The sequence below is a fragment of the Balearica regulorum genome, chromosome 3, assembly GCF_011004875.1.
Source record: "Balearica regulorum gibbericeps isolate bBalReg1 chromosome 3, bBalReg1.pri, whole genome shotgun sequence".
NCBI lineage: Eukaryota > Metazoa > Chordata > Aves > Gruiformes > Gruidae > Balearica > Balearica regulorum.
In genome coordinates, this window is record NC_046186.1 from 78,356,668 (window position 1) to 78,383,674 (window position 27,007).

At 41.2% G+C, this 27,007-nt stretch overlaps 1 protein-coding gene across 3 annotated transcripts in view; it reads right to left on the reverse strand.

The window, feature by feature from the left end:
- Positions 1 to 3,497: 3,497 nt before the first annotated feature.
- The window catches only part of RNASET2 (ribonuclease T2), a 30,592-nt gene continuing 7,082 nt past the window's right edge, over positions 3,498 to 27,007 (reverse strand). For all 3 annotated transcript variants that reach the window (XM_075748565.1, XM_075748566.1, XM_075748568.1), the window contains exons 4-10: positions 20,389 to 20,444; positions 19,410 to 19,467; positions 18,552 to 18,622; positions 11,728 to 11,841; positions 9,447 to 9,492; positions 9,154 to 9,228; positions 3,498 to 6,690 (exon numbers count right to left, since the gene is read on the reverse strand). In XM_075748565.1, coding sequence (XP_075604680.1) covers positions 6,502 to 6,690; positions 9,154 to 9,228; positions 9,447 to 9,492; positions 11,728 to 11,841; positions 18,552 to 18,622; positions 19,410 to 19,467; positions 20,389 to 20,444 — 609 coding nt within the window. In that variant the 3' untranslated portion in view covers positions 3,498 to 6,501. The remainder of the gene's footprint in view (positions 6,691 to 9,153; positions 9,229 to 9,446; positions 9,493 to 11,727; positions 11,842 to 18,551; positions 18,623 to 19,409; positions 19,468 to 20,388; positions 20,445 to 27,007) is intronic.

Consider the following 27,007-nt stretch of genomic DNA (forward strand, 5'->3'; position numbering starts at 1 on the left):
AGTCTTAACTTAATTTGTGTGGGACTTAAAATTGTCATCAGATTTCAAGTTGAATTTCACTCGTGGGGGGTAGTGGCAGAGACACTCCGATTTCCCTGTTCTCCCACCTGCCCCACGGACCAGGCTATCTGCGCCATATCTCTGCTTAAGTCGTAATGGAGGCCCCCGACTGTTAACTGAATGAATGAATATCCATTTTTGCCATCTTTTTAAATTAGTTTTTCAGACATTGTTCTTGGTCAGGTGTGAGTGTGACTGCAAGCCTGTTATCAGTCAGATATGCCAAAAAACAAGTGCCAAAAGGATAACCAATAAAGGATAAAAAGCTATCTATCGGTATGCCTACCTTCCTCCAGGCCTCCAGTGACCCTTGCAGTCAGAATCTCTCAAAACAATAGTAGAGGGGGAGAAAGAAAGGGGAAAACATGGTGTTTATTTTGAGTGTATTTTGTCCCTGAGATTTAAGAGATTTTTCTCTGCTACGATATCCATGCCTTCATGAACGGTTTGGTTAAACAGCGAGATCAATGCGCACGGTCCGTTCATCCCTCAGGTCGCTGAGGATAATAAAGCGAATTGAAGAGAAAACATGAGGGATTGGAAATGACAGGGTAGTTTGTGTCCCAGAGCTATTTTGTTACAGTGATCATCCTGCAGCAGGCTTCACAAATGACAAGCTGCTCGCTGAACACCACTGAAGCTGGGAAACTGAAATCTCTTCAGATATCCAGGGGCTGGAGGATAAATAAGGCAGGGCCAGCTGCTGTGAATAAAGTGACTACCTCAGTAGGATACCAGCATCGTAAGCCCCGAACATCTGAGAGACCAGGGACAAGAAAGCGGTTCCCACTTCAGTCAGCCAGCCTCCTGGCTAATAAATCCTTGATAAATGCGTGCCCCAGGCATTTGGCAAATACCTGCACAACAGGGTTTACGAGGAGGGACAGTCCTTGCATAATATTCTTTTGAACACAACCCTCAACAGCTGGCACAGGGAACTGAATGTGCAAGTCAGCTGGACACATATAACCTTCGTGAACATAACCCAGCCTATGCAATCTTGGTGAGGGAGGTGGATCTCTGGAAGGCTGATGGGCTAAACCAACAGCACTCGGGCGATGCGACAGCTCTTCCAGCCTCTGCTTGGACGTATGCGCAGCTTTTCCACCCTCAGCTGAGCACTCTGGAAAGACAGAAGCCTCTCTCCAAAGCTGACAGCAGCAAGTTTTACTCAGCAATACTGAGCAGAAGTAAATGATCTAATGGCAGGTACCTGCTGGGATGCATCGCGCTTGTTTATAGAGATTGTAATTATTACAGGGCAACTGCTGTGCTTTTAGTTCTTGCTAGTTTTGTTTTGGCTCATCTTCTCTGATTTACATGCAGAGCGTGGGTCTCTAACGCAAACAATTGTGTGAGCTATAGAAAAATCTTAAGCGAACAGCCTGGTTTTGGTGAGGCTGTACTCAGAAGTATTTCTTACAGACAGCATCATGGTATTCTTCAGCTTGCTTAAGAATTTTCTGATCAAATATGGCCATTTTAGCTTCTTTTCTATAAAAGATTACTGAAACATCAGTTTTTCAAACTGAATACTGTGTCTGAATGTCAGCGCTGTGATTTTCATGCTGAATATCTTGATAGGATCCATACCACCAATCTGTGGGCACGGTTGGGCTTGGCTGCTCTTGAGGTCTATCTAATCTTCACCCAAGCTGTGATGCTCCAGTGTACTTTGGGGTACGGAATAATGAAGATCACAGCACATAAACATAAAAGAATCTGCCCATCTCCCACATCAGGTCTCACCTAGCCCATATACTAAAGCTCTTATTCTCCAGAGCACAAGAAATTAAACTCCCTTCTAAAATGAATTGTATCAACTCTGGGTGATCTGCAGTTTGTGGAGCGGGGCATGCTTACGCACAGGAAGGGATGGCGTGCAGTGAGCCCTGTGAAAGAAGCTGCCTGAGCAGCAAGACAGTCTGAATTTAGAATAAATACAATAAATTCCTCATCATCGATTGCTCTGTTCCTGGGAAAGTGACTTGCAAAGTCCTGACATTTTCCCTTTGTATCATCAGTACCACCATCAGGCAGCAATAATATTGTTAGCAGTGCTGTTAACCTTCTATGGCCTTGGCTTAATGGTGCTCAGAGCCAGATCCAAACAGAGCACAGCTGCCTGAAGCACAACCACAACAGAATTGAGGTGCCCAAACTGAAGAACCCATCCCTGTGAAAATCCCCCTTCCCCACTGTAGAAGCCAGCACCTGCTGCTTTGCTGCTGCAGATACCTAGGCTGTCCACATTTCTGGGACTTAATTTGCACTGTATTGCCACCCTGCGTGGGCACTGCAAGCCCGCCACCACTTTTTTCTTTCTGACGGGCAGCGGCTGGGGCCAGTGGCACAGACCAGCACTTGCCAGCCGCTGAAGGTGCCGGGTGGGGACACGACAGAGGCCGACGCCACCTCCACTTCAGCCCGCAGAGGCAGCTTTGCCTATCAGCTGGGCAACGGCAACCGGTGGCTGCCCCACCAAGAGCAGGAGCGATGGGGACAGGTCCTCTCTGCTTCTCCCATCTCCTGTTCCTGCTGGCAGTGGCAGCTCAGCTGCTGCTGGTGGGGAGAGACAGACGTGGCCTTAAGCGCAGTATACACACACACGGGTAGCTACCTAAACAAACTGAGCAGAGGCTGCTTTTTCCAATCTTGTATTTCCACTGTGCTGTAAACTGGGCTGAAGCTGGGCTCCTGTGCAGCTGAGAAAGGCTCAGTACAGGCCAAGGAGAGAGACAAGAACCTGCCCAGGGTCTAGGAAGAGGGGCTGTCCTTGGGAAGGGGACAGGCAACCCGTGCTCTAACCTACATGCCAAGGGATGCTTATGCATTTTGCATGAGAGCACACGGACAAAGGGTATAAACAAGCAAAGTCCCTTTGTGGAGTTGACTAGTGTTTTAAAGCACCAAGACTGCACAAACAACTCCCCTGCTGGGATTTAGTTAATTTATTTAATGATGCAGAAAAGAATACAGCCTCCATCTTCCCCAGGCTGCGTCGATTCTTCAAGGCTGATCAATTTTATTTTGCTTAAGGGAGTGAGTGGCACTTCAGAACTGAAGTGATTTTTAAGGCTCCCAATATACCTTTGTTTACATCTCATATTTAAATTGTGTTAATCCAACTCTTGAAATTATATACGTTCTGATGGAAAGCAATTGCCAAGGCTGGTAAGTGGCTGCAAGCAGTTGCTACAGAGAACATAAAGACCTGGACATAATCTTTGGTCTGAACTGGTGCTACCCTTCATTCATCTGCTCTCCTGGTTGCCCACATCCAGTCATAGCCCTTAAAGCATCCCTTAAATGTATCAATTAAAACTTTATAGTGTCTTGGTACTTCTCTGCATAAACATCAGTCAGTAACTTTTAAAAGACATTTTTATGTTCCTGGAAGTTAGGCAGGTGGGATTGTCAAAAACCAAGCAACAGTAGTCATATATAATGTTTTATTGCTACTACTACTAAATTAATCATAGCAAATTAAAATATTTAATGTGTAATAATGCTGTTACAATAAAAAGAATTAGGGTGTGGTTTTGTTAAGGCAAATGCCATACCTCAGGACTTCAGAGTCTGCGAGGTTATTTTTAGCCACGCTTGACTTAGCATTCATCAGTCATTTTTTACACAGTTGCAGGTAGTTGTTTCACATGCTGCTGACTTTGCTGCCTCCCTCCCTTCCTCTCTCTCTCATTTGCGATTATGCTCGTTTCTCCTCAAAGCTTTTAAACTTATCTCCCTCACATTTCTTGCATTTGAAGATGAGGTTGAAAAACAGATGGAAGCCACACTACCTACTCCACTGCAGAGATTGGTCATTTCTGACTCGTCTGTACCTACTGACTCTACTTGGCAAGAGTCAGCTTTACCTTTGAGCCTCACACTGTGACGGTCGTTAGTGTCTGTGTCACTGCCCTGTAAGCTACATATTTGCAGTTGTTGGCTTTGTTTAAATTAATGCATTACACTTGAACTGCAGAGAACTCATACTGTATATTTTGTCTCCCTAAGCATTATTTGGCTTTATAAAAGAAAATATAATTTATACTGCAATTAAAAAAAATTAATCAGGCTATTGATTTGAGCTTCCATTAAGCATATGTCTGTGCAAGAACCAATGCTACCATTGCTTCCAAGTTTGAACTTTTCTTCTAACTGTGAAGAGGACCAAGGAATTAAAACAACTGCAGAAAAACAGGCAAACCCAACAATCACTCATTTGACAGTACAGCATGTTGCTGTAGATTTCATGGGATTTTTTATACTGCACCTGCTCATCCAAGGTAGCAATATTTATGATGAGACTTGAGAAGCCTATTGTTCTAATTAAGGATTGTGTTCATAACCAAATTGGTGACTGAAAAGCACTGAGCAAGATCTTCATGAGATCATGGTGGTAGTTACCAACCTCCGTTTCCACTTCCCTCACTGCTGACTAGCTTACCAGGCAAGGATATGGCACCGCACTTGGAGAACTTTGAAAGGAAAAGGAGAACAAGGGACTTCACCAAACGACAAAAAAGTCCAAACCATTAAAAAATAGCACAATTTTGAGGAAAAGGTGAGTCTTGCTTCTTTAAAAAAAAAAATACAAACTTATGATGGAATTTGTTAATTAATGTTCATTCTAAGTTGCTTGCACTCTATGTAGTCCACTTAAAACTTATGCACCCTCTAAGAAAGAGATAGAGAGAGAGTTTAAAAAAAGTACATGAGCCTTGGGCTGCTCCTTTGCAGGGAAATGCATTTTTCCCCAACAAGTGTTTGTTTTCTTTAGGCTAAGATACTTTGTGTAATTAGAAGGAAAAAAATATTTGTGATATCAAAAAAGATTCCACAAAACCAAGTACATTCTAGTCTTTTCAAGCATTTTATTTCAGTCTCCCTACTTTTTCTTGCTTAGAAGATGGCAGAAATGGGAGAATGAAGAATTGTGATTCTTCTGGTCATGTCCAACATGAACTGAACATGCCATGGCTACTATAAAAACACTAGATCTGACTACCATTAGTATACTAATATAGTATTAGCATACCTTAGTATATTCCTCCTCTCGGAAAGGAATACAAATTTTGAAAGAGAAGCCCTCGCTCTACTGAAATATCATACTAATTTCTTAGCTGTTAAAATAAATAAATATCCAAGTTTCTAAAGAAAAAAACTGACAGCATTCTGGAACACCAATGTAAAAGAACCTTAAATGAAAGGTGGTAGAGAAACAGGGACAGTCAAAAACAAGAGTAAGTGTGATGGTTTCTAAACCCCAACAGACATATCAAATGTGTTCCTAATACCGCATTTCATGTTTTCACACTAAGATTCTTCTAACAGATGGTTCCTTGAACCACAATTGTCTTTCAAAGAAAGACAATTTGAGATGTATCAACACAGCGCTGTGTAGAGGATGTCATCCAAATTTGGTCCCCTTTGGAAACATCCAACTTTGTGGCATGTTATTAATTATTATGGGATAGACATGCACTATTGCTAACATTAGTACTTTTCACTGAAAATCCTGTAGTATTTACTGTTTCACCTATAAAAAACTGTTTCTTGGAACAAAGTGATTATATGACAATCTCATTTTTAAATAAAAGTGCAGGCACTGACACTTGTGTGGTAATGCTAAATGTTCAAACACAACAAAAAATTAGTAACAACATATTTCTAGGGCCTAACATTTTCCTTTACTAGCAAGTAAATTCTAAGATTGGTTGTTCTTCAAGACTGTATGGAGCTACTGCAGAAAAATCAAAGAATAGGTAAAGCTAAAAAATACAGTCTTGCTGGGGTCATTTTAGGCAGAAGTGCCAAAACCTGGTGAACATTATTTCATTCACTAAGAAGTTACACAAAAGTTGTCATCTTTGGTCTGCCGTGATCTCTGAGTGAGGAAAGGTTTAATGCCTCAGAGGACGTGGCACTTGTGGAGAGCAAGTTTAGGCAAGGCAGTGGGTATTATGTCTGGAAAAGGATCTCCAGACAGGTCTCTAAGCTCTTTTGTTTACCATATTTTCTTCTCAAGAAATTGTCATCTCATCTCAGAGAGACAAGCATCCTTTCAAAACAAAGAATGACTTAATTTCCCTGACTCACTGGAAAAACCAAAACTGGCTAAAGTGGCAGACTTAACTGCAAGTGAAACTAAGAAGTCACAGTTCTCTTTTGAACATTGATTCAAACTATAAGCAAGCCAAAAAGTCCAGGTAAAGCTGTAAACCAGATTCTGACCCCATCAATATCAGAGCCACAATTCCATACTTCAGCATTCTCCTTTAATGGCAAAAGTGTGTTTTCCAGCAGAAATCTTCACAGCACGCCTGTGATATGGACTTGGCTTTGTGATATTGCTAAGCCAAGACTGCTTTCCAAAGTATCATGCTTAAGGGTTTGGGTTTTGTTGCTGTTCAAAAAGTTTTTCAAACTTTTATGGCTTCATTTGTTATCTTGGACCTGTGAAGGATAATAGGTCGGTAGAGTATCACTGCAGACAGACAGCTCCTCAGTTCCAAGCTTCCAGTCAGCCTGCGTCAGGTCGGATTCACCCTTCAGCGTGCAGTTTCTCAGCTGCAGTTCTTTGGTGAAACAGAATTCAATCTGACCAATTGTTTGTGCTTTTTCACCCTAGAAAAATGAGGGATGAGATCAGCTTGATAAGGAGAAAAAAATAAATCAATTTTTCAGATATATTGCCTTATCTATAGAATACAGTAGTGCTTATTTGTGTATTTGCCACCTGAAAAACGTGAAGGACTTGAGTACCAGAGGCATCCATTCTGAACAGCTTATAGTATATACTTGTCTTTAAGGAGCAAGCAGACAAGGAAATGCATTCCAACAACATAATTCAGTAACAATTTGGGAAATCTGCCTAACTAGTCTCATTATGAAATGCTGTGACACAGATTATCTTCGCATTTATCTCAACTGCACAATACAAAGAAGCTGTTCACCTTAATGATGAGCTCTGACTGAACTCTCTGTATATTGAAGGGCATGTGTGTCTTGAAAACCACATTTCACCAACTCGTTTGTAGCAGGACAGGAACTGGGGCAAAGAAAATTCTCCAAAAAGGAGAAAAGAACTTGGATTTATTATAGCTTTTACTGAAAAGAATACAGGAGCAAGCTGTCAAAAGTAGCAGAAATGTCATTTTTTGACTACAGGACAGACTAGGAAGAATAATATTGACCATAAGGCAGGCAGGCATGGAAGCCTTTCATGTGAGGAAGAAGATTATAGAAAATCCCCCAAAATGCTCAGGTGTGACAAAGTGCATGTGGAAAAATGGTTTTGAAACCACTAAGCAGAACAAAAATATATCTACAAGACAAAAATAACTGTGGTGGGTGCTGGGTTTTTTGGTTTTGGTTTTTGTATTTTTTGGGGTTTGCTGCTGCTGCTGTTTTTGTTTGTTTTTAAAGAAACCTAACAATACAGCAAGTGTGTAATACATTTTAAGCAAAGGACCCCCATAATGTACTTCAGGCATCGACAAGGCTGGAACTCCGAAAAGGGCTATCTTTAAATAACTGGGGTATACTTTTTCCTTTCTATTACCCATTAGTGTCAGCTATTAAGCACAGGAGATTCAAGCTGTAAATTACTTTCACATCATTTGAGCAGTATCCCCATTGTACCAAAAGCAATGGCAGAACTACAGTGAACAGAGCTGGCAACTGGGGTTTGTGTTAGCTCTGCATTTCTTCAACATCAAGAGGTGAGTGAATGTACAACCCACATTCAACTCCTACTCCTCTGTTGCTTAAAGTAACAAAAATACGTTTTAAAAATAATTGTAACCTAGAATTCTTTTTCACGTGAAGAAACATCTGAGTATAAAAACCTCAGAGCACTAATAAAGCAAATGAGCTGCAACACGCAAGCTATTAAACTCCAACAGCAACTGTATCTTGGCAAGTTTTCATAAAATTGTCTTCTGTGTATGGGCAATAACTCTTGTCAAGTGATTTGTAGTAAACCACTTCTATCAAGCTGAGATAGTAAGGAACCACTTGTAATTGGGAAAGCTATCTTGTGGGCTTGTTTTTCTGCTTTCTTTTTGAATAAAAGCAAAGTAAGCTAGCTCAAAAAGGAAAGAAACAACTATGCAGCCTACCCATGTAATTGTTCAGAATACTATTTTGTTCCTTCAAAGGTATTTATGGTTCAGGTATCATGAGCTGTATTTTATGCTATAACACACTGTCTCTGTGTACCACATTCTCTACTGCATCATGATTCACAGTACAATCATTGGCAAGGAAAAGTAGAAAGAAATGGAAATTTTAGACACCATTGGCTCAAAAGAAAAGACTACAGTCATCCTGAACAGTGATGCTCAAAATTTTGTACTGCTTTAGGTAGGGGATTTTGAGAACAACCTCAGAGACAAGCCTCTGAACTGCTTTATTTCTGAAAGATTCTGTCTATTGAGTAACTTCTTAATGCACAATGCATGAGCCATGCCCAGTGAGGGGAAGACTGCCATTGAGAGGCGGTACCCTCGTCAAGTCCAACAGTCACTGGCTCCATTCAGCTCACTCCTGTTGGTCCTAGTAATTTGCTGCATGGCAATTAAGCTTTAGCAGGAGGAGTGGAAAGTACTCAGCTACAGCAATACCTCTAGTGTGGTGGTTACAGCACTCATGCAGGAGATGCAGGTTCAACTCTTTTAAGACAAAGAGACCTTTAAAACTCAGTGCTCTCACTTTCTGGGTAAGTATGCTAATGGCAAAGTTACTAGGTAAAGAATGGACGCTTCCTCCACTAACACTATTTCTGCATTAAGAAAAGGCTGTGGCAACAGTAACATAAGCTGAACTCAGCACTGCCAGTTTGTAAGCAGTGTTTTTCTGAACTCAGTTCCAAGAATGGAGCAATATCTAATCTGCAAAAAGCTGTATACACAAGGAACGCCCAGACCTAAGTTTCACCTTGCTGAAGATTTTTCACTCTATTTTTGCTTTTGTTTTTTGATAAAAAGTGGTCTTTAAAAAAAAAAGTTGTTTTTTTTGTTTGTTGTTCTGTTTTGAGGGGTTTGGGGAGAGCGTGTGTGTGCATGTGTCTGTGTTTGGGGTTTTTACCTCTTCTGGAGGAAGACATTGGATCTTCGGCGTTACACCATAAAATCTTGTGAGAGCTTCCTTTATGGCAGTCATCTGAAAAATTAAAAAGCTTATATACATTAATAAGTCACTAGAACATCTTCCAACAGCTCCCACGCTTGTTAAGCTCATGAAAACTTTTAGATAAAGCACAACCTTAAAGAACTATACAATTAAAAAAAGATCATTTATTCTCTAGAAATGACTTGACTCCTGCTGAAAAAAAAAAAGTACAGGCACATGACTTTGTTTTATAAAAGAATGCCTCTTACCTGGTAATATGAGCTGCCTGGCTTTATCCCAGCTTTCAGGAGACAACTGAAACAAAGATAAAACATTTTTCCATGGTTCCCATATGCAAACATAACTTCATAAGTAAACAGATCTTAGTGAGACCTTGGCAAGCACTACAATGATGGGAAGCAAAGGAAACTTGTCTTCCATACTCTGCCAGGCCCAGGAAAGGTTCCCCTTTTCTGAAAAGCCACTTCCCATCCAACTTGGCAGGGTCAGGAAGAACCTTCTCCCCCACCTTAAACTGAGGCGTTGAGAGAGTCGGGTATTCAGGCACAGTTAGAGGAAAGGACAAATTTACTGTTATTTGCTGGATCTTCAGAATGCTCCTCTGAGAGCCAAGTGGGGCATGCAGTTTAAGTGCCTCCTTTCCCCTGCCTTGAGCCATACCCCTGTGCTCTGGCCACTGGGAGGGGAGGGAGGCTGGCTTGTGAGACTGCTCTAGGCACCCTCAGGTTCTAACACAGGGTGGACTTGCTGGGGTGGGAGACGCACAGCACACTGGGAGAGGGACGTGGTGTGTGGATGTGGATCAACATCAAGGCAGAAACATTTCCTAGTGAATATGTTTTTGAAGAGGAAAGGTTGTTCATGTAAGAGAAACAAGGTAAATATCAAGAACTTCTAGCCTATATACCCCTTCCTTTAGACTCAGTTCTGAGGCAAGTCCACACTTTCAAACTGACAAGACAACTCAGGACCCAAACAGGTGCCAAGTCTCTAAGTCCCGGTTTCTTCCATAAGAAGCGGGAACATTCTGCATTTCGTGGGATTTAATTCATGAGTGCTGATAATGCTTGACATTTCCAAGGTCAGGTTCTGCACAGGGGGGATTTAACTCAGTTGACTAAAGGTCTAGCTGTTTGTCATAGTTATTTGACATTGGATATAAGGAAGCCAAAACCAGATGATGTTCTGCCATTCTTACAGAAGCCTGCATGATGTTCTCATTATAATAATTTCCTTTTTGGAAACAATCTTCTAATCACTAACACTACTTTTTCTCATTCAAGTATAAATGAAATACAATGAGAACATTAGCAGTCTTTATTCTTTTCAGTTAAGATTAATTTAATTATGTTCATTCTTACAATGGAGAATATGTTCTGAGCAATTAATTTCAACATTTCAGTCTCTATTCTTTTTCGATGTTACACATGCTGATACAGAAGCACATAATTGGTCACTGTACCGTCTGTAAAATGTTTTAGTCACACCATCACAGCTACTTAGGCAATTGACTTATTAGAAATTATTAACTTTAACACTACATATGACATGCTCTTAAGTACTGCGTCTATAAAACTTAGTCAGAGTTTTCTCAGACACCTACAAAATAGGAGGAGGGGTGGGAGAAAGACGTATTTCCTTTGTGCAAAGTGAATTAAGACTTTGTTAGAAGATTGCTTGGACAAGACAGACAGAACATGGACAGGATTTTTAATTTTTTTTTTTTTTTAAAGATCTGTTTCTGGATACAAAAGTACTTATTTCCTCTCTCAGATACTGTCATCTTATACAGAGACAACACAGTCAACAAATCTGAGTCATTCTCCCACCCATAACAAGCACTGATCAGGAAAGGACTCCGGTTTTCTGGCATTCACCTACAGCCAGAATGAGTACATACAGTGCTTGGACTAGCCACAACATTGCCATCAAGATTTTTGTATCTGGAATGGCCAGTGCTTTGGGACCATGAGGAAGAATCACCCCTAGGACAAAGCAAGAGTGTCATGTCGGAGTTATCTGAAAAGAACAGCATAGGGCTGTCTGCAGCACTGAACATGGCCCTTCAGGACATCCTCTCTTGCTGTTACCTCTGGGCCTTTTCCCAGGATGTTCTGCATGATTTCGCCTGCAGCTTGGCCCTTCCTCTGAGCAGAACACTGTCTTTTCTACAAACAAGTGTTTGGGCCTCCATATGACTCAGAAGTTTGGGGGTTTTTGTCACTTGATTTAGAAGTTTACAGGTACCACCACAGCTTTTGGTAGTGAGATACAGCTGAACAGCTTCTCAAAATTTACTGGCTCATATTGTCTAAAACGATGCTGCGAAGAACGCTGCTGGCTTACCGCTCTAAAGTGACCAGAGACATGTTTCTCAGAGTAGACAACTCTTCCTCTGAATACCAGTACTAAAAATAATTTATGCTCTTTTTTTCCTCTGCCATCAGATTATTTTTTTTTTTAGGCTAGATTTAAAACTTTTAGAAACTGTTTGAAATAAAAGCCAGACGACCAAGTTCATTTACATACCTGTTAAGATCAACATGCTGGTAGAGTTCTAAGGCTTTACCAAAGTATTTCTTCTGAGAATTAAGGACCTGAAGCGTGGCTGCACAAGTGCCGTGTTTATCCCACTCATGCTTCCTATAGAAGGAAAGCAACATTTAGGTTTTAGAAAACATTCTCTGCAGATGTGCTGCACAAAATAGCCAATATACTTAAATCAAGTGTCTGAAAGGCTACCTGTGCGAAGTAGGACACTGTACTCAAAAAATACTGCACATGCAAAAAGCAAAACTAAGAAAGATCACTCCCACCATTTCAATTACAGCAACATCTATATCTTTTTCCAGTAGAATCATTTAGCAAGAAATTTTGGACCTATAAGGAGAGTAAGAGAAATGCTCAAGAAGTCCCTCATTATGATTTGTAACATCAGACTAAGAAAAAATTCTTTCAGACAATAAGTTGTGTTAAAAATATAGAAATTAGTTGGCATGAACATTAGCAGCTGCAAAAGAGACTTTTCAAATTCATGTAAGAGCTGTAGAACATAAAGGAGAGGATGGTCTAATGTTTTGGATATTATTATAGACCTGAGACACTCAAAATCAGTATTGTTTTCCTATAAATTATATATATGAATTTGTACAAAAGTCATTTATAGTTCAGCCCATCACCTGTTATCCCACCAAAGGGATAACACTCTTCTTTACTTCCCCTGCCACGATCTGCTATCTTTTTAAGACTGAACATCGCAAAGTGAGGAGATAAGACAGATACCAATGTGGAATAAACCATTACTTCACTCCAAAGCTGACTAAGAGAACTTTTGTGTCACAGAGTGTGACAAAACTTTATCAAGCCAAAAGCGCTGTTCAGGTAGTTCTTTAGATTGTTACGCCAAACTATTTGGGTGTTTGTGGTTTTTTTTTAAGCTGTCTCTTTTGTATCAGCTTGTTTTTGAAATAATTAAATGAAGGAAGTTATGAAGTAAATATGTATCATGCTCTTATGATACAAAGGTCTCTCAATGTATTACAAAGAGATGTTTGGAGGTCAGAAACATAAGCATTTGCTTAGAAAACAAGTATTTCTAAACTTTGTGTAAGTTTTAGTGGAGTCTTATGTTAAATGTACTTTCAAAGCACTAAAAATTTTTCAAAACTGAAGGGACTAACTGTTACTTTGGGTGGAACAGTGAAACTGCACAAGTTGCTAAGACAAGACTGTTGCCTCAACTTTTACGTTGGCCTGCAGCAGCATTTTTATAGGCCTGCTTTCAAGTCTCACTTCTATTCCACCATCAAGTCTTCCAATACCAAGGAAAAGAATACAAAATAAAGTAATTCTTGCGATTTTACGGCAGACAAACTCAAATATAACACAAAATGAGGCAAAACTCAAAATATATTTCTATCAATTCTAAAGTCTAGTGAAAGACTAAACAGTATAAACTTTAATAAGATCACCTGTGGATTTGGGTGGTGGTGGTGGTGTCTTTTTTTTGTTTTTCTTCTTTCTTTTCAAATTTTTACAAGCCACTTCTATTAAATAGGTATCAATTCAGCAGACATACACAAGAAGTTATCTAATCACAAATTCCTGCCACTACCACAGCATTCTTGAACCTTATGATGCCTTAAGTACTTCATGGAAAAGCAGAGATGCACAAGGACAACTGTTACTCACTTCAAAACCTGCCTTTGAATTGTCCATTCATATGAAAACCTTCAGATTTTTCTTAAGGAATGAAAACACTTTAAAAGAAGTTATGTTTGTATCTAGAGAAATTTTTACACTACTTCTGAACAGAGAATGAATAAAGCAACTGTGGCATCAAGAGATTTGAGGCAGGGGAGAAGATGTGTTACTAGAAGATTTTCACTATATGTTCCCAAATTTAGCCTTGTAGAGAGTTCTCATCTTGGCTGTAACACTCAACTCTACTGCATGTCAAGTGAATTGTTTACTGCCTGGAGGAATCTACTTTACAGGGGCCAAAAAGCAGATTTCCTGGCATGAGATTTGAAATTACTGATAAAAAAAGAGACCACAGTTTTAAAGAAAATGGAAGCTCTTTTAGGGGTAAATTTAGGAAGTGATATTGAGCAGTTAGTTTGAACCAGAAGTAGACAACAGTCAAATCCAAAGGGCTACTGGAACAGCAGTAAGCTGGAGGCAAGGCTTTGCATGTAGGATGACAATTGTTCTTCAGAGAATATATGCGCGCATGTGTGTAAAACTAATGGTAAAGTGTTGTGCTGTCTTTTGAAGGTTTTCAGTAGTACTTTTAAGTGTCCTGGTGTTTCCAGAAAGGAGGCAGAAAAAGGGCCAAAGATCTGATGGTGATCAAAAACCATACTATTGCTAACATGGAACTGCTACTGGAGTGGTGTGGTGGGTTGACCCTGGCTGAGGGCCAGGTGCCCACCAGAGCCGCTCTATCACTCCCCTCCTTCATTAGACAGGGGAGAAAAGGTACAACGAAAAGCTTGTGGGTCGAGATAAGGACAGGGAGAGATCACTCTCTAATTATCATCACGAGCAAAACAGACCGAACTTAGAGAGGAAATTCATCTAATTTATTACCAAGCAAAACAGAGTAGAGGAATGAGAAATAGAACCAAATCTTAAAACACCTCCCCCCACCCCTCCCATCTTCCCAGGCTCAACTTCACTCCCGGCTTCAACCTCCGCCCCCCCCAGCGGCACAGGGGGACGGGGAGTGGGGGTTACGGTCAGTTCATCACGCGGTGTTTCTGCCGCTTCTTCATCCTCAGGGGGAGGACTCCTCTCATCGTTCCTCTGCTCCACGTGGGGTCCCTCTCACGGGAGACAGTCCTTCACAAACTGCTCCAACGTGAGTCTCTCCCACGGGCTACAGTCCTTCACGCACTGCTCCAGCGTAGGTCTCTCTCACAGGGTGCAGACCTTCAGGAGCAAACTGCTCCAGCGTGGGTCCCCCACAGGGTCACAAGTCCTGCCAGCAAACCTGCTCCAGCGTGGGCTCCTCTCTCCACGGATCCACAGGTCCTGCCAGGAGCTTGCTCCAGCGTGGGCTTCCCACGGGGCCACAGCCTCCTTCAGGTGCCTCCACCTGCTCTGGCGTGGGGTCCTCCACGGGCTGCAGGTGGAATCACTACACCCCCTCATCCTCCCTCCATGGGCTGCAGGGGGACAGCCTGCTTCACCATGGTCTTCACCACGGGCTGCAGGGGGATCTCTGCTCTGGCGCCTGGAGCACCTCCTCCCCCTCCTTCTGCACTGACCTTGGTGTCTGCAGATGTTCTTACATCTTCTCACTCCTCTCTCTGGCTGCAAAAGCTCTCTCTCCCTAACTGTTTTTTCCCTTCTTAAATATGTTATCACAGAGGCGCTGATTGGCTCGGCCTCGGCCAGCGGCGGGTCCATCTTGGAGCCGGCTGGCATTGGCTCTATCAGACACAGGGGAAGCTTCTAGCAGCTTCTCACAGAAGCCACCCCTGTAGCCCCCCCGCTACCAAAACCTTGCCACGCAAACCCAAGTGGTTTGGTCCAGTTTGCACTGATCACAGGGCCCAGGCAACGGGGCTGTGGGGATCCCAAGCAAAAATACACAGAGCTACCCACAGACAGTGCTTATGCATCATCAGCTTCAGTAAGCCAAGAATATACCAAGCTTGAGTTTTTTTAATCAGTTCTGTGAGCTTCCAGAATAAAGAGCTACTTTAGACTCACTAAAAAACAATTACTGAAACTTTAAGATGACACTCTTGACAGGGTTACTTTGTTTTGCAGCACAGTCATATGAAAGAAAAAAAAAACAACTATGCAGATACAGCTAATTCTGACCATTCAGCAGAAGCATATGAAATTTCACCTTCACCTCTTCCATTTAAACACAAACTGAAGCAGTTAGGAAACAAAGGAGCTGCAGGTACCAGGGAATAACATAAAATAATCTGTTTAGAAATCCAAAGAATTAATGTCTCAATGTTATTCAATGAGACACATCATCCTTCACCTAGACCGCAATAAGACAAGGTAATTCTACTTGAGCCTCAGCTCGCAGCTGGGTGGCACGTGGATACAGAACATAGCTGCCTGTACTCATGAAGGTCACCTATCCTTCCGTACCTCTCGTACTCATGAGCTAGGCAGTGGCACACAGCACATACACTAGCTATCAAGAACTTTGCTGAACATTTTTTCCTCCTTGTAGGACACAAGCACTTTGGCAGGCACACAGGAGCGTGGCTTACAGCACCAGATTGGGTTCCACTACATAACTTGTCTTCTCCTCCATTTTCTCTATGGTACTGCTAAGGATAAATGTTACACTTCTATATCTCAAAGCTAAGTCCCACAAATGAAGTCTTAGGTGGCTGCGGAAATGCAAAGGAATGAAATTGATACAACTCAGCAGTGTGGAAAGGAACCTCAAAAGAGATTTTGTTTCCTGATCCGTACAACAAGGACAGAGCTCCCCCAAGCACAAAGTCACACAGATGTGACACAAAGTCAGGAGCATATCAGCTGGGTCCAAGGATTACAGAAACCACCCAACTCAAAGACTGGCTCATTATTAAGGCAGGAAAAAAAAGAAAATCTGTAAAACACAGCTGCAAGTGCTGCCCACAAAATGTAGAAGATTAGGAACACCCAGGTGTCCTACAGGCTAAACACTGATTCGTTCTTCTGTATTGGATGTATAAACTCATCCTGAAGGGAATTGTCTTGGTCTAGACATTTTATTTGGTAAAAAAACCCAACCAAACAAAAAACAACCCACTACTACAAAAGGGATGGTTTCAGTTAATAAATTTTGAGATACAAAGCACAGATAACCCTTTGTCCTGTATTAAGGCATTCTGTCCTGTCCAGTTCCAACTCTTGGGTGGCAACTATTGCAGTTTATAAGTTAACAAGGTGAACAGAGATGTGCAATTACCTTTACAGAAGCACTCGCAGTCATCCTAAAATCACCAGGAAGATTCCTTACTTCCCCTTTTAAGTCAAGGCTACAGTTAGAGGTAAAACCAGAAAGAAACATACTACACAATTATAGCAATCTTGGAAAAACACCAATGAGATATGCTAAGATATTGAATATCCATTTTGCTTGTCACTGCTCACGCTCTTTACCCAATTAAGATGCCTTTAGTCTACAACAATGAAAACTGTGAATAGTCAGGTTTGCTTTCAGATTCTTATTTCTGCTTTATTGGGTTTTTTAAACTACAGAGATTTTTTTTTTATTATTTTTAAGTAAATACAGTATTTTAACTGAAGAAAGATGTACAACAGGATCTTACTAGCTCTCAGTTGGCTTAAAAGCTTGCATTTACAAAATTGGCAGTTAGAGCTGCCAATTACAGTGCACTTGTCACCTTCCTGAAAGGGAGTGAATTACTCTGCCAATCAAAATATCAGTTACAGTGTTATAACCTGAATTTGGTATTGCTTTTATGGTATTTCTAATTATACTTCCAGGTACTGAAATAAGTGCTATTTGCTAGCCTTGAACTGAAAGGGAAAAGGTTTTGATTGTATCTGTTCATACCTGCTGCCTAACAAAATATCTCTGTTAGCAAAATAAGGACTAGTATGCACCTGTTTTTATGAACAGGGAGGTGGTCAGGGCATGGGAGGTGCTAGACTGACAACACATTTTTCTTATTCTAATTCCACAAAGAGTTTAAGGTGGCATAAACTTGTACTATCAGAGAAAGCAGTAGTCATGCTCTCCCCAGCACAGTGCAAGAACAGAGGAGTGGAGGGAGGAAAAAATGAGACCACCTCTTTTGAAATTTACAAGTTTAGGTTGCCGTAAGACACTTGTGGATCCAGTTTAAGACTCTGAGGACAAGTATTTTCTGCAGAGCAAGGATAAGACAGAGAGATGCATGGCCCCTTCAGAGCTTTTCCCTAGTGACACAGGGAGGAAACAGTCATCCAAGCCAAAGGAAAACTTATGGGCTCTTATAGTTGAGATGGCCTTAAATGCTACTGCCTCTAGCTATGTGCTCTGCTTCTTATCTGATGTTACTGCTTTCACTGTAGATCTGGAAGAACAAATTGCATATCCATACTTTGGCTGATGCAGCTCATAGCTCAGCAAATAACTTGAATGGCCACCAATTTTGGTTTAAATAATGCACTCTAGCTGAAGCCTGTGCAAACTCAAATACCACCCACACCACTCTTTGGTCCAAGTATCTGATTATTCAGAAGCAGAGAAACATGGAAAAGGAGGACAACAGTACTGTTGTCAGGGGAGATCAAAATCTCCTTCTGCCTTTCTGTGAGCCAAGTAGGTCAGTCTCTAAATTAATTCTCAGCTCTGAATTTAGGCTGCCAGGAAAGTAAGTAAAAAGAGAGAATTCTGTAGAGAAGTGGCTAAGATGATCCAACGCATCCTATTTTTCCATTTCCTCCTCTGTGAGGATGCCCAAAAGGAAAAGTCTCTCAAGGCCAGCAGCACAGCGAAGCTAGCTAGGTAAAGAGGCCTGGAAGCTGCTCTTGCAGCTAACTGTGACATCCTAGGAGTGCTACTGCTGTTCGGATTTAATGTGTCAACAGCAGCTGCTTCTCCTCCCTGGGGGAAAAGGGAGGAAACACATCCTCTGTGTCTCTCTAAGTTTCATTTCTCCAAAACCTCAGCATAGCCCTCTTCAAAAGCTGCATTTTGCAGGTGCTCTAACAAGAAAACAGATTTATTGTGTAAATGAGACTGACAATACACACCGCTTTCAGTTGCCTCCTGGACACTGCTTCTCATGCACATCTCCTCAACTGAAGAAGTCTAACTTAGATTTTTTTTTTAATAAAATAATATCCAAAATACTTTTTAGGGGTTTTTTTGTACTCACCAAAACTGGGTGCGATTTAGAGATGAATGAAGCACATCAGGCCAATAGTGTCTCATGTCTGACAGAAGATCCTAAAAATATCACAACTAGTAAATGCACTTACAGTGTTGAAAAGCTATTTCTTACACAATCTACATAGATTGACACATTTTCTAGAACAAAAGCCTCACTTTCAACATCCCCAGTTGAAACATTTAGTCACAGAAAAAGAAAAGGTCCTTTTTCCCAATATTCTAAAGATGCTGTTGATAAAAGTACAACTATGTAAAGACCTGAATGTACTAATACCAACATACTGCCTCAAAGTTACGATTTTCCTTCAACTGTCCCTGCAAAAGATGTTCAATCATGCATTTGTCAGCTCAAGCCTTTTATCCCCGTTTATAACACATTTGAATGAAATATGGATTTTTTTTTTTTAATTAAAAGAATAAAAATGGACCAACACCCGGGGAGAAAAAAACACACAGAAAAATGTACTCTTATTTTCTGTGTTCTGGCTTTGCAGTAGAAAAAGGAAGAAAGAACACGGACTGACTGTAACCTCTTTCACAGGTACTTTTTGCCACTGCAGATCACCACCTATGTTCTCTAGACTTTTTTAAGGAAGATGTGGCTGAATGAGTCAAACCACACGTCTACAAAATCAAGTAGGAACAGCTGCTAATGATCACAAGCACTGCAGCTTCAAGTAGTAGTAGAAGCATCTAATGAACTTGTGGAGTCCTTAAAAGAACATACCTCTCAGCAAACATTAAGAATGATACATTATAAGCTACAGATTTTGCATATAGGATGTGCAAAAGTAATTGCACTCAGGTCTGCTTGGTACAACTGGTTTTTGTTTTAAATACATACCTTAATCTCGGTGACATTGAAATGCCACGTTCTATTACAGTCTTCGGTTTTGTCAGGCCTAGGGAAGCAAAATAAAAATGAAAAAAGATGTCTCCTAAATCCCTAATGGTAACCAACAGCATTCTATACTATTATCATTAGCCTAAATTTTAAATAGGCAAGATTATAGCTTGAGATTTTATTTAAAAATGCAAGTAACCCATCACCAGCTACAGTGGTTTAGAAATAAAAATTCAATACATTAATTATAGCCAAAACATTTCCCATGCAGAGGCTCTTTGTCAGGCCCTCCAGTACCTCTTACCCTGTGTAAAAGATATACAGGTGGGAGTAAATGATATGGAAGGGTCTTGCACATGATGTCACTAATGACACTGATGTCCTTAACCACGGCACCAAGTGATGATTCTGCAAGTACCACCAAGACGCTCACTGGAAATCTAAACATAATGCTGTTCACCTCTCCAGGACACACAGCTTAAACTCCTGTACTGTTTTTTCCCTGTATTTGTCAGGAAAACCTTTGAATTGCTGCTATTGACACCAATTCCAGTCAGTTGAGTCCTCTGAAGCAAATTATTTTGTTCTGTACTTGTGCAATGTTTGTGCTGAGTTAAGATACTTAAAGCCACAAGCAGTCATGAGACATTAACAAATTCTGTGTACTCAGGGAGGGGGGGAGGCGGAAAGGGGAAACTGTACTTTTCTTTCTGTTTGAGAACATTACTGATCTTATAAGGAGATGTATAAATAAAATGCTCATGTGGCAAGAGGATTTCAGGACCTGAGTAAGTCATGAGATACAGAAATGTGTCAGTTTTATATCAAACCATAGAGTTTTGATTTCCAACAAACTGAAGACTTTGTTTCGAGGAATCAAAAACAGATAGATTGATCCCTCAAAAAAAGCACTAAACATCCTGGTACAAAACTTGATTTTTCCTTTCCAGGCTGAAATAAAAACACTCTATGATCATACCACAGTCCATGGATTGTCCAGTACTCCGGAGGGTCTTGACAATCATTAGCGCTCATCTGTGGAAAACAAAAATACAGAATATTTGTTATATGTGTTCTGGGATAATGGTTCGGAGGAAAAAAATGAAAGCTCATTCACTGGTGGGTCTCAGGCTTTAGTAAGAAAACTTTTGCTTGCCCCAGTCAGGAACTGGTGAACTCCAGTTACTTGAAGCCATCCTGGATCATATGCCACTTAGCAGAGACCAACTGGCATTAAAATTTTGGAGGAGAATCAGGGGGCATCCTGAACAGGCAACATAAAAAGACAAAGGACAGGTTCTCAGGTAATAGAAAGTAGCCTGATCCATGTTAAATGAATGGAGCTAAATCTGCATTTATCATATTCCAGGTGGCAGCTCTCTGTATTTTTATCATCAGATCTTTTCAAGGAGTGCAGAGCTATTAAAAAACATCAAAATAAACTATAATATTAGACAATCAAACAACCATCTTTGAGCATCCAGGAGTAGTTTTGTTGTTGTATTAAAAGACAGATACAAAGAAGGGATGAAATAGGTTGCTTATTCCAAGTAAAATGATCAGCACGTATTTTTAATAATTTGACCTGAGGGACAAGGGAATGGAGAGAAGAAAGACTATATGCATTCCTACCAAAAAAAAGCCCCCAGTCAAAACTTTTGATAATGCAGGAGAAACAACCTACATATCAATTATTGTTTAAAGCAGAGTATGTCTTCCTGAACAAAACAAAACATATCCATGTTCACACATCACAGAATACAATTACTGTATTTTCCCAGATTATTCTACTTCGTAATTATGGCTCTTTTTACTAAACACTTTTTGCCATTAAATAACAACCTCCTCAGATTTTCTTTCCCTATAATAATAGCTTTCCTTTTCAGCTCTGCATCTTGTCTTAATTATGCCAGAACGCCTTTTATGTGATGACAAAGCAAGAGCAGAGCAGAGAGAGGCCTGTAATCTCCCTAATTGCCTTCCACATGCCACAGGCCAGTGGCAGCAAAACTGCAAGCTCTGCAAGACTTTCTTGTTCTGTCCCCATTTCCTTCCTCTCCTCTCCGGCCACCAATAATAAAAGCAACTAAACCCAGCAACGGCTTTTTTCCTGAAAGGAGTATTTTCAACAAACACACACTGCAAATGCCTAAACAATACTGCTCCTGTCATGACACAAGCTTTGTGGAGCTGAAAGAGTTCAGCTATCCAGCACAAAATACAGCAAATTGATAGCCAGCAGCTAATGCATCATTCCCTGGAAAACAACCTCACAGCTAACTAGGCTGCTCAGCCAAGGGTGGTAACAAGAACGGTGCAATTGTGCTCCTTATCCAATCTTCAACTGCAGTTCTCAAACATGCTAAAGGAAAGCTCAGAGTATTTTAAGTTTTGAATCAGTTCTTCCCTATTGTGGCACTAACCTTATTAGCAGTTTCCTCTACACATTTCATCAGGCTGCTGGGGTTACACTGTGTGCTGACAGAACTGGGAGGTCAATCATAGAATCATAGAATCTTTAAGGTTGGAAAAGACCTCTAGGATTATCAAGTCCAACCATCAACCCAACACCACCATGTCTACTAGACCATGTCCCGAAGTGCCATGTCTACATGCTTTTTGAACACCTCCAGGGACGGTGACTACCTCTCTAGGGAGCCTGTTCCAATGTCTGACCACCCTTTCAGAGAAGAAATTTTTCCTAATATCCAACCTAAACCTCCCCTGGAGCAATTTGAGGCCATTTCCTCTTGTCCTATCACTTGTTGCTTGGGAGAAGAGACCAACGCCCACCTGGCTACACCCTCCTTTCAGGTAGTTGTAGAGAGCGATAAGGTCTCCCCTCGGCCTTCTCTTCTCCAGACTAAACAAACCCAGTTCCCTCAGCCTCAGTCATTCCTCGTACGACTTGTGCTCCAGACCCTTCACCAGCTTTGCTGCCCTTCTCTGCACACGCTCCAGCACCTCAATGTCTTTCTTGTAGTGAGGGGCCCAAAACTGAACACAGTACTTGAGGTGCAGCCTCACCAGAGCTGAGTACAGGGGGGACAGTCACTTCTCTAGTCCTGCTGGCCACACTATTCCTGACGCAAGCCAGGATGCTGTTGGCCAATGCAACCTACAACGCATTAGTTCACACTTTGGCCAGCTTCATTCACCCTCCTTTTTAATTCTAGCCATAGTATTTTTCCAACGTTCATTTTAAATCAATATCATAAAATGAGCAAACGCTATTCTGAGAAGCTGGGTACCCCTGTTGCTTCTGCAAAAACGCTTCCTGTCGACCTTCCTGTTTATCATATATTGATTGCTGAAGGATTAATTCAACCTCAGGCAATCGTTGACTTGAAACAGAGTAACAAACGTGTATTTTCAAGTAGGCATTGGACCCCAGAAAGCCTTCTGTATCTAGATTAATTTGAAAAAAGAACATTGTTTTCTCCTGTTTTAAAACAATCTGATAATCAAACCAATCCAAATTAACCATACATGATCTGTAACATGGAGAAAAGCACCAGAGAGCCTTTACAGCACCCACCATGCTGAGAGAGAATGCCGCAGCAGAGAGATTATCCTATTTGTAATAGCAAGACATGACACAAACAGCAGCTGCTAGAAGCATGGGAGCTCCTTTCACCTCTGACATGCTGAAAAGTGGAACACCATCAAACTGGCACAGAAGCGTTACCAGTAGAGCTGCACAAATTACAAATCCCTTGGTATAGCAGCTTGTACATAGGAGAGGGTAGTGCTACCGGATCACATACAGACACCCCAAGTTTAAATAAAAAGTCAGCTTCTGGAAAGTGAAATATTTAATCCTGCTCTCCCTTTCAACCACCCTGTTTAAGGCGGCCACTGGTTTAATTAAGATCAATTTTAAGTGCTATTTTGTAATGAAACATCATAACTGCTATGAAAAATCCTTGCTTTTGAAACTGTGGAGAGAGTTCATCTCTTCAATTTCTCCCCCCCAAATAGGCTGTAATTATTCCCCTTTGTGGTGGGTTGACCCTGGCTGAGGGCCAGGTGCCCACCAGAGCCGCTCTATCACTCCCCTCTTTCATTAGACAGGGGAGAAAAGCTACAATAAAAGAAAACTTACGGGTCGAGATAAGGACAGGGAGAGATCATTCTCTAATTATCATCACGAGCAAAACAGACCGAACTTAGAGAGGGAATTCATCTTATTTATTACTAAGCAAAACCGAGTAGAGGAATGAGAAATAAAACCAAAATCTTAAAACACCTCCCCCCACCCCTCCCATCTTCCCGGGCTCAACTTCACTCCCGGCTTCAACCTCCGCCCCCCCTCAGCGGCACAGGGGGATGGGGAGTGGGGGTTACGGTCAGTTCCTCACGCGGTGTTTCTGCCGCTTCTTCATCCTCAGGGGGAGGACTCATTGTTCCCCTGCTCCAGCGTGGGGTCCCTCTCATGGGAGACAGTCCTTCACGATCTTCTCCAACGTGAGTCTCCTCCACAGGGTGCAGACCTTCAGGAGCAGACTGCTCCAGCGTGGGTCCTCCACGGGGTCACAAGTCCTGCCAGCAAACCTGCTCTGGCGTGGGCTCCTCTCTCCACGGATCCACAGGTCCTGCCAGGAGCTTGCTCCAGCGTGGGCTTCCCACGGGGCCACAGCCTCCTTCAGGTGTCTCCACCTGCTCTGGCGTGGGGTCCTCCACGGGCTGCAGGTGGAATCGCTACACCCCCTCATCCTCCCTCCATGGGCTGCAGGGGGACAGCCTGCTTCACCATGGTCCTCACCACGGGCTGCAGGGGAATCTTGCTCCGGCGCCTGGAGCACCTCCTCCCCCTCCTTCTGCACTGACCTTGGTGTCTGCAGATGTTCTTACATCTTCTCACTCCTCTCTCTGGCTGCAAAAGCTCTCTCTAACTGTTTTTGTCTTTCTTAAATATGTTATCACAGAGGCGCTGATTGGCTTGGCCTCGGCCAGCGGCGGGTCCGTCTTGGAGTCGGCTGGCATTGGCTCTGTCAGACACAGGGGAAACTTCTAGCAGCTTCTCACAGAAGCCACCCCTGTAGCCCCCCTGCTACCAAAACCTTGCCACGCAAAACCAACACACCCTTCCTCCTTACACCCATCCCCTGGGGTAAAACCAATCAATAAATGAGGTTGCTGAAAAAATTTGGGAGGAGGGAAGTAAAAGAAATTTACTTCTTGTTGAACACTTCTCTAGCATAAGCTGGTAAACTAAAACCTTTCATGTGTTTATCCTTACAGAAGACAAACATCTGAACTGGACCTTACTCACAGAGAAGTTGGAGGCATAGATTAAAGTTACTTTATGAGTTACATGGACGTTTAGGAAAAAATTTCTTTTGTTCCAAAACAGCATATGTTAAGAGCTGGACTCACCTTGACACACCTGGCTTAACATACAAAGAAATAAAAGTATCCCTTTTATCTAAGGAACTTTTTGATCTAATGCTAGATCACAATAGTGTACTGCCCTCACCTTAGTCACTTTAATTCTTTCTATATTATGTGACTACTTCTATTTTTACCAAAAAAAACCCCGAAAAAAAAGTGTTTCTATTCTTCCTTTAAGCCTTTACTATAAAATTATTACCAAAGCCTGAAATTAGGAAAACCTTTTTGTCTCATATTTAAATAAATAAATAAAATTTTCATCTGCTGCTTAACACTACATTCAAACTTGAATTCAGGCTGTTCTGTTCACCAGCCTATTGTGTTGTCCTTTCTTTGAATCTTTCATTTGATCAGCACATATGTGCAGTAAAAGGCAGATCATAGCAAGGTTTAGTACCTATTTCTTTATCATCCTTCCCATTCTCAACAGAGGAGGAACTGAATAGCCTACAAATTTGCATCGGGTTTTCCCCATTTCACAAGGAAACAGCCACAAAAGATTTTCTCTTTTTGCAATCTTCAAGATGCAAAAGCTGCAATAATATTTCTCTTTTGAAGTTCGTGAACTAAAGATCTTCATAACTCCATAAAAGGGAAGGGCGAAAGTCTGTCTTCTCGCCGTTGAGTTGCTCCTATTTCCACCTAACAGGATTCACATTTATTTGTGACCAGAAAGTTTAAATGCGACATGAATTAGCCACATGAAGTTCAATAAATTGCATCACAGGTACAATTTATTAAGGGAACACTAAATTCATAATCACTTGAAGTTTCTGAGTTTAGTTTGGACATCTTTGTAGAAGACATAGTCACTTTAGGTCAATTACATGATACTGGAATTTCTAATCACATGATGTGGAAGAACATCTCTCTCCTTCCTTCGCCTTTTCACTGCAGCAGTCACTAGTTAAGTCCTGGGGTTAATATTGCTTCCACAATGCTCACTGTTTTATTTTAATAGGTTAGTTTAGAAGATATGATTACAAAACACTTACTTTCCAGTTTAATTGTGCTGATCACAATATTAAAAAGCACCAGCTGAACACATACAGTTTAAAGCACAGGAAGAGCTGGGAGATATGTATTCTCAAATTTCTGGCATGCTGAACTGTGCCCACTGAATTTTAAAAAAGGCCTTTAATGCCTTCAAATACCTGAAAAACTTTTTGAACACAGATATGCAAAACATTAAGATGCAGGTCATCCACACTTGTGTCAAGAACACAGTATGTAGCGAAGCAGTCTATAATCAGGTTCCTTTATATTGGAAGCATAAACTAGTAAGTACTCGCACAAAGTAGTGTCTCAAAGGTTTTTTACATAAACGATATAATGAGCTTTGCAGTTTCCTTCACCCAGCTATTTTTCCTTTCAACATCATGTCAACAGTTTTAAACTAAAGAATGACATGACAATGGAATAATATAGGAATCATATATAAATACACTGAACATGCAGAAGAGTCTACAGACTTAAAAAAAAAAGCCCACAGCTGAATTTGGGAACTCTTCTTACACTAACAAAAAGAAAGCTGTTATGGGACTGCAGTTGACATTCTGTTTCTTCATATGACTCAGTGATGTGAAACTGGGCAAAGTGTCACTTAATATGATTTTAATTTCACCTTTTTTGGTTTTTTCCCCACTCCTTTGGAATGCTTCTGTCCACCTCTTACTACAGAAGATCATAAGGAATCAACAAAGTGTAAGAAAGCCTACATTTGCTGATGCTTAGTATCTTCAATTATTCATTACAATTTCACTGTAATTTTATAAAGGTTATTTGTCAGTTTAGTACTACCTTGGAATTAAGAGTAGTAGCCAGCATGAATATACAGTGGGAAAACTGGTTGGTAGGGGTTTTTTGTTCGGTTGGTTTGTGGGGGTTTTTATGTTTGATTGGATTTTTTTTTAATTTTTAATTGTTTGCATCTCATTCATGTAAACAAGGGCTTGCACTGCTACTGACTCTGAACACCCACTCGTGCAAGGCACTACAAACTCCTAGAACACCAATATCTCTGCTTGAAGTCAGTAACTGTTGGTGTTTACTCAACAGAAAATCAGACACAAATTGCATCAAATCTGCCCTTACTACCTTTCAGAAACAGGCAAACAAACAAAACCACAGAACAGTGGCTACTTCTCAGCTAGTCATGCACATCTGAGTTTTGTTATTGGTACTTCCCCTCCACACTTAACTAA